Here is a 15,124-nt window from a genome sequence, read left to right on the forward strand (position 1 = left end):
TTTTCTGTCCCCTGCGGCTCGCCGTACCACCCCTCAGCGTGGCTCTGCGTGCCCGTCCCCCCTAACCCCGGGCCTGGCGCATGCGCACAGGGTGACTCCGGCGGCCGCTGCTTGAGGCGTGCGGTGTCATGGCGGCGGCCGAGGCCCAGGCGGGGGTTGAGGCGCTCGCAGCCTCCGTGCAGGACTTCGTGACTGGGCAGCAGGACGGCCGCGCCGCTGAGGTGGCGGCAGGTACCGGGGTGGAGCCGGGCGTGGGGACGGCGGGGGTGTGGCGGGGCGGGTCCTGCGAGTGTGGGGTTGGACACACGCATGGCTGTGGGGCAGGGCTTAGGGCGTGCAACAGGCCCGGCTGCGGGTGTGGGATGGAGCGCGGTGGTGGCTGTGGGGCTGGGGCGTGCGGTTGTGAGCCAAGTCATGGGGAAGGGGTAGGGCCTGCAGGGGTGAGCTGGGCATTGAGAGGATGTGGACTATGGGGCAAGTGTCAGGCAGCAGCCAGGGTGAAGGCTGTAGGGGTGAGGATGAGGAGGTAAAGGCAGAGTTATGGGGTCTGTGGGGTGGGTCAGGGTATTAGATGGCTGGTCTAGAGCATAGGGTGGGATTGAAGGTGTTGGGTCAACTGGTGGTGTCAGGGTCTGGAGTCCCCTGGAACAGGGAATTGGGGCACCGGGGGGGGGGAATGTGGTGTGGGATGTGTGAGCTGAGAGAAGCACAGGGCTGCAGGTCCAGCACTGGGGGTTTGGGGTGCAGTGGAAGCCACTGGCTATGGCTGGCTGGGGGGTGGGTGTGTATCAGTGAAGGCACCACTGGGAAGGGAGCTCTTGGCCTTGCTGAGATGCTATGGTGGCAACTGGTTTCACTGGTCCCTGTTTCTGGGGCCCAGGTCTGACTGCCCTCGCTGTGGTTTCTTCTCCTTTCTTGGCAGGGCTTGAGGCAGTTGGTTTCCTTGGGGAATTTGTGCTTCTGCTTTGGGGTTGTGGTTTTGTGACTTTGTTACGTTAGGGAATTTGCAGTTTCAGGCATGTGGCTTTCCAAGGATAAGGTGCTGTGTTTGTGTTTCTAGGCAGTAGCTTCAGTGTGTTTGGAAAGGGCTTGAGAGAGCAGAGAAGGGCTATGTACCCGAAAGGGGTAGCTTCTAAACATTTCCCAAGTCTGGTGGATTGTGAATTGATCCATGGTAGCTTGGTGAGGAGATGAGCTGGCAGAACACTGGGTAACCCAGTGGCCTGTGTGAAGAAAATGCCAAGGAAACCTGGAGGAATTCACTAAACCCGGTGACATTCAGGATCTTGCAAAAGAGTCGCACAAAGCCTCCAACATATTTGGGATAGACAGGGGAATGATAACCTTACAACTGCTGTTGTCATCTGTGGTCATGTTGTAGAAGTGCCCAGAGAAAGCTTTGTCTTCAGAGACACAAAGAGACGAGTTGCCCCCAGCTCAGCTCTCATCAGCCGCTGGCACTTGTGACAAACCCACCTTGACAAGTGAGGAGCCAGCGAGTCTCCTTCGGCCGCTCTGACCCCGCACAGAACCACACATCACGACGTATTAAATTGCATCACGTAGCCCTGAGCGAAAGGGGAGGTTGTTTCTAACCTTGTGGCCGTTGTGCAATTGTTGGAAGAAGCACACTGAGCTGCTCCCATGTGTTGCTGAGTGCTAAATTGAGTGTGACTTGGCAAGGGGAAGAAAGGGCTCGGTGCTGTCACAGGCAGCTGGGCTGCACGGGTCAGTGGGTGGCAGGAGGAGGCTGAACTCAGTTTTGTCATAAGATGAGGAGAAGATAGTGCTGGTAAAGAAATCCATCACACACTCCCTGTGTTTTGAGGGTGTGGGGGAGACAGGAATGGAAAGCGTACAGAAGTGATTAATGTCTAGAAGAACACTGTGTGAAACGGGGACAGACGTGTGGGGAAAGGGAGCAGATTGATTTGAGTAATAATGCAGCAACGGGTAAATGGCTTGTTTCTGTTTAGCCTCTGGGGTTGCAGGAACACCAGAACAGGAAGGCAGCTCCTCCTGCTGAAGGAGCGCTGGGATTCAAGGTGTGTAATTAACCTTGGGGACGTGCTGCTGCTGCCAGATGTGGAGGCAGAAGTTTCACGGGCTCACTGCTGTGCTGATGAAGCAGTTCCAATTACACTGTGCTGGCGCTTTAGCGGTGGCCAGCAGGGCTCTGCCTGTGAGCAGGAGGCAGCGCTCACAGGTCCTGCTGTCAGGGGCTGGTGTGGTCACCCCATGTGAGCCTCCAACCACAGGGAGCATCAGTAGCTGATTGTGGTCTGATCACTGCACTTCAGCTCTTTCCTGTTGATTAGGAAACCAGCAGCTCTGTGTAGATGCTGCTTTCGGTCTCTGAAACTTAGAGAGGCAGAGTGCTTGGATGCAGGGACACTGCTTGTCTCGGACCTCCTCCACAGTGGTTCAGAGGCACAAGGGCTTCTCATGAGCTTGCAGGTGTCAGGAGGCTGAGTGTGAAGGGGCTGTATGAGTTCCCCTGGCAGCCCTCTTTGCGTTGTGCCAGTGCACAGCACCCACTTGCTGTTGCACTGCTCTGCAAGAGATTTTTCCAGCAGCTTACAGCTATCACTCAAGGCAGTGCCTGGTGACTCTGCAGCCTGCTGGGCTCCTCTGCTTCCTCACTGCTCCCTGTATCTGTTCTGTCCCTCCGTCCAGGCTCCCTCTCCCTGCTGTGCCAAGTGGAATTGGAAGCTCTATCTCTGGAGTTATGGATGCCTGCTGTCAGAAAACACTCTCATCTCTTCTCCCATCCCTAGAGACCGCTCCCTGATGAGCAGCATGACTTAATGCTGGAATTAGCTGCTTAGGAAGAGCCAGTAAATGCTTGCAACAGCAGGAGACACCAACTGAGACAAGGCCTGGGAAAGCCCCAAATGAAACCTTTAGGCTTTTGAGGGAGTGGATGCTCTTGTCAGTGATGTGGGCAAGACTTCAGCAGGGCAGAGGGATGAACAGGGCCATTCAGAGTGTCCAGAAGTGCTCCTGGGCAAAGACACTGCATCTCAGTGACTGGAAAGTACTGGTTTTTGTGGAGGACAGCTGTTTTGTTCAGGCAAAGATTGAGGGGTGTTGCTTGTTACCAGTAATGTCGCTTGCTACCTGAGATGCAGGTTAGGGGTCTGAACCTAAAGGCAGTCCTGTGCCTTCCATCCCTACGTCTGACCACACACAGAGCTGCCATACTGGGAAGGTGTCATATTGGTGGTGGGTGGCAGGAATGGAGACCCTTCTGCCAAGGCTCTTGCAGGATGCAGCAGGTCCTTAGCAAACCTCCTGAGGAGTGACTCTTCCCCCAGTTGAGCTGCAAGAATCTTGAGGCAGGAGGTGAGTGAGGCAACCTGGTGAGGTGTCTGAGTCAGAGCTGGAAATAGACTCCTCGTCTTTCTCTGACCACAGAGCTGCCTTTCTCCCATTCTTCCATATTGGAGGGAGTTTGTGCAGGTCTTGCTCAGCATAGCAGGGAGGTGGTGGAGCCAACGTGGGGAGCTGGGTGATCCTGACTGTTTGCTTGGGCAGTTCTCCCTCAGGAAGCACCTGGGGAGCAGCTCTCTGTCTCCTCCCAGCTTGCTCATGTTAGGGTGTTTGCACGTGTTGGTAATGGATGTAGCCAGGCTGTGTGGAGCTGGTAGAGGCTCTCAGTTCTGATCTAGCTGAGGCAGCTCTTGGTCCTTCATGCATTTGCAGGCAGGGCTGGAGGCAGCTGCACCAGCCAAGTGCTCAGTGAGGTGCTGGACAGCCTTTCCCACTGTAGTGCTGCCAGGAATCTTCCTGGAATGGTCAGCACTGTGCCTGAATGAGGGTCTTGGAGTCTCTTTGGTTCACTCTCTCTACCTCTTTTCTTCAGGGTTGAAGGATGGAAGCTGGACCGTGCTGCAGGTTGTAGAAGCCCTGGGGTAAGAAAAGCCTTTTACACATTGTGCATTGCATAAAGGCCTTGCAAGGGAAGATTCCTTGCAGGGAATGTCAGTGAGAAGGAAAAGCATACTAGTCCAGGATGAGCTAGTTTCAGTGCTGGCAGACACACTGCAGCATGCAGGCCTGCAAGGATGTTGTCTGCTCACAGCATGGGGCTTGAGCAGTGCTTTGCCTCCCAGCACTTGGGAACTATTTGGGAAAGAGCAAGGCTGGAGAAGCTCTCCCAGAACCAAGGTGTTGTGGCAGCAACGAGCTGTGGGGCACTTCTCAGCCGGGACTGCCCGTGAGCACACAGCTGCACATCACCATGTCACCCATCGGCTGGCGCTCAGCTTTTGGCTTCTGTCTGTGCACTGTGGTGGCCTGGGACTTGGGGAGGCTTGTTTCTCTCAAGCTGGGGGCTGGGTTTGCCTCACTGTAAGAGGCTTTGCCCTTTTTTTGCCCTTGTGATCTCAGGAGCCTGAATTTCGGGTGCAGAGCATGGTGCAAGAGCAGTTTATTTGGTCTGACTTGAAAGCTTGGATTTATTGCTGCATGGCTCTGGGTGCATGTGTGCAGCACAGTCAGGGGCACAGGAGTCTGCTCCCACCCTGCTGGCAGGTCAGGCAGGACTGGGCCACCACCCCCGGCCCAGAGAGCAGAACCTCTGTTTATATAATGTGTCTCCTCAGGATGTGCTTCCTGCTCGAATGTCCCTGCTCACAACAGGCCTCTTGTGCTTTCTCCCCATGGGCTAGGTTTTGCCTGGAGAACACAGATCCCCGGATGCGAGGCCGAGGCATGCAGCTGCTGTCACAAGTCCTGCTCCAGTGTTACTCCCTGCTCCAGGAGAAGGAAGGTAGGCGCTGCTCTGGGCCCTCGAGTCTCTGCTGGCAGGTTGAGGCAAAGCCCATGCTGCTCAAGTGGCTGTCCTGCAGTTGGCAAAGGGTTTCATTTAGCACAGTGACAACTTCGTGCATGTCTCTCGAGTCAAAGTCCAAGGAGGGCATGGGGCCTCACACTGCAGCCCTTTTGCTACTCATCACGTAATTCAGGTCTGTCTCTGCAGACACCAAAGCCTTAGGTATGGCTCTGTGGGTGTTGCACACCCAGGCACGCTCAGCGCCATGTGGGACACCCTGGGGATGCATCTGCATGTCAAAATCCTTCAGTGGTGGTGACTGAATGAAGGAAAACCATTGTTCACAAAGCCAGTCATGTTGCAGCCCTGAGGCCTGCCCAAGTTAAATATGAAGGAACCCTGAGGTCTGAGAAGGAGATCAGTGTAAAGGTGAGAATGGAGTAGAGGATTGGTGTGCATAGCAGAAGGGGCCCTGTTAATGGAAGCAAGAAGAGGGTTTGGCTGTGTTAAGTGCCCCATAGCATCTGGCTGGCAGTAGGGGAAAGCCAGTGGGAGCCTTGCTGATGGGTAGCTGAACCTGTGTCAGCAGGCTGCCAAGGCAGGGGGGCTCAGCTAATAAGAGGTGGAGAAAGAGAAGGATAGAAATAAAATGTGCTTAGCCCTTGGCATTTGGTGCTTTGTAAGTCTCAGACTGGTACCAGGCAAGAGCAGCTGTGGAGAGGACAGACTCTGCTGGTGTAGCTGGAGTCAGATGCGATGGCTGTGTGTTGATTGGGGTGCTCTGAAGGTGGGGAGGTTCAGTGGGGATACCTGGCAGAGTAGAGCAGCTGAGCACTGCCAGCAAACTGCATTTAGAGACAAGTCACCAGGAGCTGTGGAGGAAGGTGAGCAGAACCAGCTCCTGGGAGGGCAAGGGTAGCTGCTATGACACCCGCAGCTGGCCCCATCTCCCTTCGTGTCCTTGCTCACGCAGCTCATGTCCCAAGCACTGCGTCAGGTTGCCTCCTGGGGGGTGGGTTTCTGCACAGCTGTGGGCACAGGATGCTGCCAGCTGGCTCTTCCAGTCTGCTTCCTGCTGCCGCTCCCGAGAGCCGGGGCGTGCAGGCGCCCGTGGCCGTGACTCAGGGGCCGGGAACGTGCTGCTCCAGCCCTGCACCGCACCCCGTGACGTCCTCCAGCTTCCGCTAAGCCCGTGTCTGCTCTCTTGCTGCTGGTGTCTGCACCCGCATGTTGGGACAGGCCAAGGCAAATGCCTTGGGTAGTTCCAGCACCTCTGCAGTGGCCAGAGGCGGGTGCTGCCCCGTTGTGGTCAGACGTGGGTTGCTCTTGAGGGGAGGGTGAAGGTGTTGGAGCCAGACGGGTGCACCCACAGTGGCATTTCTCCCCATTCACCAGTTCAGGATGTACTCGCTCTTATTCTGGCAGCTGCTTGTGGCACAGCTGGGGCTGGAGCCCAGCATCTGCACTTCCTGGGACTTACACATGTTGATGTCTCTTTCTGACAGTGCTGCATCTGGTCCTGTTCTATGAGAATCGGCTGCAAGATCATCACCTTGTGATTCCCTCGGTGCTCCAGGGACTCCGAGCACTGGTGAGCTCCCTCCCTCAGCCCACAGTGCTGGGATGTGTTGCAGGATGGTGCCAGGGAGGTGCAACACATGGATACAGCTTGAGCAGGGTCTGGCTAGGCTGTTTGCTCCTGTCTGGTGGCATTGCCCTGTCTCCTCCATGCTCCTGCTGTGCCCCTTGCAGAGGCGTAGCAGAGGGAGACTCTTGATTTCCTGCCCCGTGCTGATACTGGGGCAAGGGTTCCCTAGCTACCCTGAGGAGCAGCAGAAATAATAAGCACCTTGTCCTGACCTGTCTGTGGGGTAGTGAGCTCTCCCTGTAAGAGAAGTAGGTGGTTCCAATACAGAGGCAGGAGCTCTGTTACATGGTTACCATCATGGCTTCCTACTCCTGCTCTTCTTTTCCTGTCCCCAGAGCATGTGTGAGGTGCTGCCCCCAGGGCTAGCGGTGTCTGTGCTCAAAGCCATCTTCCAGGAGGTACATGTGCAGGTGAGCAATGTGATTTCCCATCCTATCCCTGCTCCCTGGGTGTCTGGGTATGGCCTGCCGGCCCTGAGGACTGTGCACACTCAGCAGCAGTGCAGTGTAGCGCATCATTCAGCGCGGTGCAGTGCTTCTGCAGAGCTTAGAGACAGCGTGGCTCACTGCAGAGCAAGAGGCAGACCGCAGCCAAGCGTCCTGTTTGGCCCTTGTCCTCTCTTCTCTGAGCCCTGGAGGGAATTATTTCCTTTGCTCTGTTCTACAGGCTGTATTTAAGTGCCTTCAGGCCCCAGATTCTCCTCCAGTTTGTTCACACTGGCAGGGCCTTGGGCAGCATGTGTGGCTCTGATGTTATTGTGGTGGTGCATTCACGCAGTGATGGACACAGTCATGCTCACATGCCATTGCATAGGCATGTGCACACTTTGCATGGGATAAATGGGATCTGCATGCCAGGAAGCAGCAGCTGGGCTACTGGAGGTCCTGCCGTCTTCTCAAGGGCATGTGCTGCCCTGGGGTGGTGGGTGGTGGTGCTGCTTTGTGCAGCAGTGTTCTGATTGCTCTGCTCTTCCCTGCAGTCCCTGCTGCAGCTGGACCGCCACACAGTCTACAGCATCATCACCAACTTCATGAGCACCAGGGAGGAAGGTGAGGGGCAGGTGACAGTACTGGGGCTGTCCAGGGTTTTGCCTTCTCTGAGGGCACTGTGGCTCTGGCTGGGGTAAACTGGAGGGGCAGGGGAAACTGGGCTGACTTCATGCCATGTTGGTGGGGTCTGGTATCCTGCACCTGCTTATGCTCCTTCTTTCTGCAGAGCTGAAGGGTCTTGGTGCTGACTTCACCTTCGGCTTCATCCAGGTGATGGATGGGGAGAAGGATCCCCGCAGTCTGCTGGTGGCTTTCCAGATTGTGCGTGATCTCATTGCCAAGAACTATGCCCTGGGTGAGCCTGTGCCAGCTGTGCAGAGCTGACTGGGACACATCACTTTGCAGTGAGCTGTTGGGTGGCTCTTCGTTCTGACCAGGCCTGGGGTGGTCCCTGACATACTTCAGGAGCTGCAGAGCCTGCCTATGTGGTGGGTGCTGGGCATAGCTGCTGTGCCTCCTTAGCCCAGCATCTCTGCTTACTCAGTCTCTTCTCCCTGCAGGTCCCTTTGTGGAGGAGCTGTTTGAAGTTACATCCTGTTACTTCCCCATTGATTTTACTCCAGTGAGTGAGTCTGCCCTGTGCCACAGCCTGTTCCTTCTGGTGTTCTCTCAGGGGCCTGTGTCCCTGCAAGGGATTGGGTGGAGAGGATGGGCAAGAGTCTTGGCTGGGCAGTATTGGCTGCTAGCTGCGGTGCCCAGGCTTACAGGCTGGGGCCAAGCTGGCTGCAGTGACTTCCACTGCCCCTGCTTTGCTGGAGGTGAGGTGATGCAGCCTCAGCTGATGGATGGGTTGGGAGGTTTCCTGACCTTCTCTCTGCTTCCTTTCCAGCCTCCTAATGACCCACATGGCATCCAGAGGGAAGACCTGATCCTGAGCCTTCGGGCTGTACTGGCCTCCACACCCCAATTTGCTGAGGTAGAAATCTCCCAGGGTGTTCTGGGCTACCCCATTACTCCCTGAGCACAGGCTCCATTTCCTAGTGCTTCAGCTCCTGCTGTGGCTCTGTGGGATGGGAGCAGTTAGGACCAGGAGCGTGCAGTAGTGCAGCCTTGTCTCCTCCTAGGCTAGGCATGGGGTTAGGGTGCAGACACTGACACCATGGGAAGGGGCTGCCTCTTGTGGGTATCCCTCCCCCTCTGCTCTCCTGGCAAAGGCTGAGCTTGCAGCCCTGCAGGGCCATGGACAATGTGGTGAAAAGGGTGGGCTGAATCAAAGTGCCTCTCTCTGCAGTTCCTTCTCCCTCTGCTCATTGAGAAGATGGACTCAGACCTGCAAAGTGCCAAGCTTGATGCTCTGCAGACTCTGGTAAGGAGAAATCCTTTACCTTCAGCCCACAGCTGGCCTGTGGCAGCTGCAGCAGCTGCCAGCCACCTCTGAGCCCTTGACCCTGCCAGTCAGAGACTCTCCCTTGCAGAGCTACGATTTCCAGTTTGGCCTGTGTCACCTTTCCCTCTTTTTCTGTCGCTTAAGTAGTTTGTGCAGTTCAGCATGAGCTTGCCAGGCTGGGCAGTGTACCTGCTCTGTGTCCTCCCTGTACTGGCTTCTCTTTGATGCCTTCTCCTGACTCCCTCTTGCAGACTGCCTGCTGTGCCATCTACGGGCAGAAGGAGCTGCAGGAATTCCTCCCCAGCCTTTGGTCATCCCTGCGCAGGGAGGTGAGTACTGCAGGGCCCCTGACAAGTGCTCCACCACAACTGGGCTCCTGCTGAGCAGTTCACAGCCAGACCAGACAGGCCCCGTGTTTCCCAGCAGCCCCAACCTGTGGCCTTGGACAGCCCCACCTGAAAAGTGGGGGGGACAGGCCAGCCCCCTCATCGTGTCCCTGGGACTTGGATGTGCCACACTGCTTGTCCAAGTGAGGAAGGAGCCTGGGCCCTTCAGCCTGCGTTGGGAGCACAAAGCCTGTGGTTGGGGTCAGTGTGGGGCTCATCCTGTGGCCTCTCTGCAGGTGTTCCAGACAGCGAGTGAGAAGGTGGAGGCTGAGAGCCTGGCTGCCCTGCATGCCCTCTCTGCCTGCCTGTCCCGCTCCGTGCTCAGCTCCGATACTGAGGATCTGCTGGATTCCTTCCTCAGCAGCATCCTGCAAGGTAAGCTAGCAGAGACATCTACCCTGCTCCTGCAGGCATCCTCCTAGCTAGAGGTCTGTCCTCTTTTTCTATTTGAAGCCTCTTCCCTCTCTTTATAGCACCCACAGCTATTGTTAGCTTCTCCAAGGTGATTTGCTGCAGGAAGGGAGGAGAAGGGGGCACAGCAGGAAATGCCTGCTGGGTTGAGTTGCTTCCCTCTCTGCTGGGACTGGGGCATCCAAGGCTGTGCTGTTCACTGCAGGGGGAAGCAGCTCTGTTGGGGAGGCTGTGCTGCAGCTGAGAGCTGCGCCCTGGCAGCACGTCCCAGCTATCAGCTGTGTCCCTGCACACGAGGCAGGGGAGCTGTGCCGGTGCAGCTCACACCCAGCCTATCTCAGATTGCAGGCACCATCTCTGCGAGCCCGATATGAAGCTCGTGTGGCCAAGTGCCAAGCTCCTGCAGGCAGCAGCAGGCGCCTCCCTGCGTGCCTGCCACCACATCACCCGCAGCGTCCTGCCCCTGCTGCTGGAGCAGTACACCAAGCACCCACAGGTGAGGGGCACCCCAGCTCTGTGCTCCCAGAGCAGGGCCCAGTGCAGGGCTTGGTGAGAGCAGGGTGTCAAATGGACACCCTTCCACGGCTGCAGGTGGGGATCCCCTGGGAGCCTGCTGGCCTTGCAAGCACTGAACTGAGGCATGGCTCTGTTCCAGCAGTGACTGTGATCTGGGTTACACCTTTGTCTCCTTGCAGAGCAGCCAGAGGAGGACAATCCTGGAAATGCTGCTGGGCTTCCTGGAGCTGCAGCAGAAATGGGGACATGTGGAAGAAGGTGAGGCTGGCTGGTCCCTCTGGGGGCATCTGTGTCCCTGGGGGCTGCTGGCTCTCACCTCACCTTCCCAGATGCTGGCAGAGAAGGAAAGGTCACTGACCTGGCTGCATGGGCAACCCCTGCCATGTCCCAGGGACCCTGCATGGTTGGGTGTCAGCTGGCATGTCCCCAGAAAGGGTCTGTCAGGTGCTGTGGTGGTGGCTGTGCAGTGGCAGCCAGTGACTCCATACCCCTCCTTCTCTCTCTAGAGGACAGCACTCTGCTGTCACTCCAGGCCCCCGTTTGCTCTGTGGTGTTCTCAGCACTGACGGACCCCAGTGTGCAGCTGCAGCTGGTCGGGATCAGGGCACTGACTGTCCTGGGCTCCCTGCAAGGTTGGTGCCTTGTTTCCCTTGGGGAGGCAGAGGGAGGTGTCACCCTGTGCTGGGACACACGGTGCTGCATGGCTGCTGGGATGTCCTTGCCTGCTGCACAGGAGCAGTGGCAGCACTTTCTACCCAGGCCATGAGCTCCAGGGTCACTTGGTCTCTCGCTTGCCTGTTTGTGCTCGGCACCTTGTACCTCTGGAGCTTGGCATATTGCTGCTAACCTGGCCAAGGGGCAAAGGTGCTGGTCAGAACACCAGCATCTTTTCCTTTGGCTGAAGGCAGGATTCCTCTTGCTCCAGGCTTCCTGTCTCCCTCCGACCTGGAGCTGGTTGTGGACCACCTCATTCGTCTGGCTCTGTGTGAGGAGGATTCCCAGAGCAGGTGAGGGGTGGGCTGGCACCACGGCAGTCACCCATGCTCTGGGGAGAGGAACAAAGCCTGGGGAAAGCACAGGAACTGTCTGAACTAAAAAAAAACATGTTGGGTGTAAGAGCAAAGGGATAAACCATGCGATTTATGGGCTGGAAATTAAAATGTCTGAGCTTGTCAAAGCAGGGAGCTCTGTTCTACCTGCCAGTAGGGGGGGGGAAAGGCAGATTGCTGAGAAATGGATTTCTGGAGGCACCTTCTGGCCCAGATCTGTGCAGCTGGTGTACAAGCAGTACTCACATCACCCCTCTTAACTCCCTTCCCCCTGGCAGTGAAGCAGCAATGGAGGCAGTAGGATCTCTGGCCCCCATCTACCCAAAGGTTTTCTCTGGACGCATGGTACCCAGGCTTGAAGAGGAGCTGCAGTCAGGTAGGGCTTGGGAAGGGAGTAATGTCTTTTGGAGTGAAGCCTGTCCCATCCCGGTTCAGCTCCGGCCAGACAGTGGGGCTGTGCCATATGGCATAGGTTGGTGGCTCTCCTTGGGGGATTCCCAGTGCAGGGACAACCAGCCTGTGCAGGTGGGATCACCCTTGTGGGGAGGAGCTGCCCAGCCCCAGAGCAGGCAGAGTGCCTTGCTTCACCCCATACACACTTGCAGGGTCTGGGCCTTGGGTGAGGGGGTCTGCCATCACCCCCCTGACTGTGTTTCCTCTTCAGAGCGAGAGGAGGAGAGCTCCCGTGACCGTCGCTCCCTGCAGCAGCGCTGCCTGCAGGCCCTGGCTGCTGTGTCCACACACACCAGCATCGTGAGGGAGACTGTCCCTGTCCTGCTGCAGCACCTCCGGAAGGTGCAGAAAGGTAAGACATCCTGCAGCGGGCAGCTCCAGAACTGCCTCTGCTCCTTGGGGTGGCTGGGAGAGGGGGGATGGCAGCGGTGCTGGGCTGTGAACCCCATTGGAGGAGGGAGGGCTGCATTGCCGCGGCATCCCGGCGCAGAGCAGGGCTGTTTGATGGGACAGTGACTGTGTCCCGCAGGGAGCGAGGCCGGGAGCGCACAAGACGTGATCTCCGTGTGCCAGAGCCTGCACCGCGTGGCGCTGCAGTGCCAGCAGGACGCCGAGAGCTGCTGGTTCTACCACCAGACGGTGGTGCCCTGCCTGCTGGCCATGGCCGTGCAGGCTGCCATGCAAGGTAGGAGTGGGAGCAGGCGGCTGCTGCTGCCCCCCTCCGGCAGCCGCGGGCACTGCGGGCTGCGCTCAGGGCGGTGTGCCTGACCCTGCTTTCTCATCGCTGCCTGCAGAGAGCACCCACCCGCCGGTGGGCAAGGTACTGCTGCAGGAAGAGGTGCTGGCTGCCATGGTCCCAGTCATCAGCGCTGCCACCACGCACCTGAGCCCTGAGTGAGTGATGCTGAGTGGGAAGCTGGGCACTCCATCGTGGGGAGGGGGGAGGCTGTGTTCCCTCTACTTCTGTCTGTGCAGGGAGACCCTGTGCCTCCTAGGAGGTACATGGGAACTCTGTTGACCCTCGCAGAGCAGCACACTGAAACGTCTCCTTCCTCCTAGGCTGGCTGCCCAGAGCGTCTCTCACGTAGTGCCCCTCTTCTTGAATGGAGAGGTTTCTTTCCTGCCCCAGAACAGTTTTCCCTGCTCCTTCCAGCCCTTCCAGGTGTGTTGGGTGCTTGGGGCTGGAGTGCTGGAACTGGGGCAGGGAATGAAGATACCAGCACAGGTTGGCAGCAGGGACCCTGATGACGTGGGCGTTGTTCTTCCCTTGCAGGATGGAGAGTGCTTGGAGGCACAGAGACGCCTGGTCGCCCTCCTCATGGCCTTTGTCTGCTCCTTGCCCCACAATGTAAGTTGGTAGGGACAGGGTGAAGGCCGAGCACCTTCCTGCCTTGGGACCACAGCAAGCTCCACAGGCAGAAGAAGGGAGAGCTGCAGCCCCAGGCTGTAACACACTGTTTCATTTCCAGGTGGCAATTCCTCAGCAGGAATGGCTGCTCCGGGAACTCCTGGCACTGAGCTGCTCCTGCAACTGCCCCTTCACTGCCACCACAGCTGCAAAGTGCTTTGCGGGGCTGGTGAACAAGCACCCTGCGGGTAAAGGGCTAGGGAGGATGCCATGGGTCCCTGCCCACCACTGGTAGTACAGTAGCTCAGTCTGTCCCTTCCGTGTCCCCAGGGCAGCAGCTGGATGAGATCCTGCAGCTTGCAGTGAACAGGATAGAGCCTGGCCTGGCGGAGGGGCCGCACCGGATGCAGGCGCTCACCCTGCTGCTGTGGGTAAGGCCTGCCCTGGGTGAGGAGGGGCAGAGAGGTGGGGTGGGGGGCTGAGGGGCTGGCCTGGTGCTGAACCTGCTCTGCCTGCATAGGTGACCAAAGCCCTGGTGCTGCGCTACCACCCCCTGAGCTCCCACCTGACAGATAAGGTAGGCAGCGGTGGGGCTGGGTGCTGCCCAGGAGCCTGCCTGCTCCCCGTGGGGCTGCCTGGGACCTCCAGCAGCAGGACCCCCTCTCAGGGCTCTCTCCCTTGCAGCTGCTCGGCCTGCTGAGCGACACGGAGCTGGGCCCTGCTGCAGCCGATGGCTTCTCCCTGCTTATGGCCGAGTCCCCGGACGTGCTGCACAGGGGCTGCCACGCAGACGTGCGCATCATGTTCCGACAGCGCTTCTTCACTGACAATGTCCCCAAGCTGGTGCAGGGCTTCCACGGGGCTGGCCCCGGTGAGCGGCCACCCCCAGCCCGGCCTGTGACCCCAGGGGACCGGAGCTGGCGTCCCCTTCTTCCCATGGCTGCCTGTAACCGTCTCTGCTCTCCACAGACGTGAAGGCCAATTACCTGAAGGGCCTGTCCCATGTGCTCAACCATCTCCCCAAGCCTGTGCTGGTGACAGAGCTGCCCACGGTGAGAGGCAGCAGCAGGTACTGTGGCAGCACACAGTGCATGGCTGGGAGTCACTCACGTCTTCTGTGTTGTCCCTCCCTGCAGTTGCTTTCCCTCCTCCTCGAGGCCTTATCCTGCTCGGACCGTGTGGTGCAGCTTTCTACCCTGAGCTGCCTCCAGCCACTGCTGCTTGAAGCTCCCCAGATCATGAGCCTGCATGTCGACACACTGGTCACTAAATTCCTCAGCCTCACCTCCAGCCCCACCATGGTATGTGGTCCTCCTCCTTCCCCCAGTGCCCCTCTCCTCTGCCCCTTTCACTGCCCTCACTGCTGTTCCTTCTAGGCTGTCCGCATCGCCGCCCTGCGCTGTGCCCATGCGCTTACCAGCCTGCCCACAATAGTGGTAAGTGCTCCTGCAGCAGCGTGGTGCCTGCTCCTGCATGGAGAGGGGAAAGGGGATCCCAAACCTCTGTCCAGGGGGCAGCTCTCCCGTTAAGAGCCCTTTCTGTCCTCCAGCTGCTCCCATACAAGGCTCGAGTTATCCGGGCACTGGCCAAACCTTTGGATGACAAGAAAAGGCTGGTGCGGAAGGAGGCAGTGGCAGCACGGGGGGAATGGTGAGTACATGTGGCTGGAGCTGCTGGGGCACTGGGATCTTTGGGACATGGCTGATGGCACCATCTCTGTCCCTGTAGGTTCCTGCTGGGCAGTCCAGGCAGGTGAATGCCCTGCATCCCCCCACTGTGCTGATCAACAGTCTGACCAGCCCCTGATACCCCACCATACCATGGACCCTTGGAGCCCAGTTACTGCCCCATGTGCCAGGGCTGGAGCCTGGAAGCCAGCAGGCAGCACCCTCACTGCGACACCTTCTCAGCACACCCAGCGGGCAGGGAGCTGTGCCACTTGTGAGTTACCCACCTTCTGCTGCAGCATGGACAGTGACAGACAGACTGGCCACGTGTGAGTGGAGAGGGCAGGCCTGTGCACACGTGTGCCGTGTGTGGCAGCCCACACACCAGAGGAATAAATATCTCTGTTTTGGTAATGCTGTGGAGGGTTCCCATGCAGCCTAGGCTGGCACCTCAGTGCTCTTCTATGAGGTAAAGATGCTGCTTTTTCCACAC

The 15,124-nt window shown here is 58.1% G+C and overlaps 1 protein-coding gene across 2 annotated transcripts; it reads left to right on the plus strand.

The window, feature by feature from the left end:
* Window positions 1-77: 77 nt before the first annotated feature.
* Window positions 78-15,045, plus strand: MMS19 (MMS19 homolog, cytosolic iron-sulfur assembly component). Of its 2 annotated transcripts, XM_061372455.1 has the most exons (31): window positions 78-231; window positions 3,866-3,914; window positions 4,674-4,774; window positions 6,283-6,368; window positions 6,761-6,835; window positions 7,405-7,474; window positions 7,641-7,769; window positions 7,975-8,036; window positions 8,304-8,390; window positions 8,706-8,780; window positions 9,053-9,130; window positions 9,424-9,562; window positions 9,940-10,094; window positions 10,294-10,372; window positions 10,621-10,746; window positions 11,040-11,121; window positions 11,442-11,539; window positions 11,828-11,968; window positions 12,146-12,301; window positions 12,411-12,510; window positions 12,676-12,778; window positions 12,890-12,964; window positions 13,086-13,212; window positions 13,295-13,395; window positions 13,485-13,541; window positions 13,649-13,835; window positions 13,934-14,016; window positions 14,101-14,265; window positions 14,341-14,400; window positions 14,514-14,614; window positions 14,693-15,045. In XM_061372455.1, exons 1-31 carry the CDS (start codon window positions 129-131, stop codon window positions 14,718-14,720), a joined length of 3,078 nt encoding a protein of 1,025 aa, XP_061228439.1. In that variant the 5' UTR covers window positions 78-128; the 3' UTR covers window positions 14,721-15,045. The 2 variants fall into 2 exon arrangements, with proteins under 2 accessions (XP_061228439.1, XP_061228440.1); XM_061372456.1 differs by lacking the exons at window positions 3,866-3,914; window positions 4,674-4,774.
* Window positions 15,046-15,124: the final 79 nt, after the last annotated feature.

The sequence above is a fragment of the Neopsephotus bourkii genome, unplaced genomic scaffold, assembly GCF_033783945.1.
Source record: "Neopsephotus bourkii isolate Nb327-2 ecotype Australia unplaced genomic scaffold, CSIRO-AGI_Nbou_v1 NB_1615, whole genome shotgun sequence".
Lineage (NCBI taxonomy): Eukaryota > Metazoa > Chordata > Aves > Psittaciformes > Psittacidae > Neopsephotus > Neopsephotus bourkii.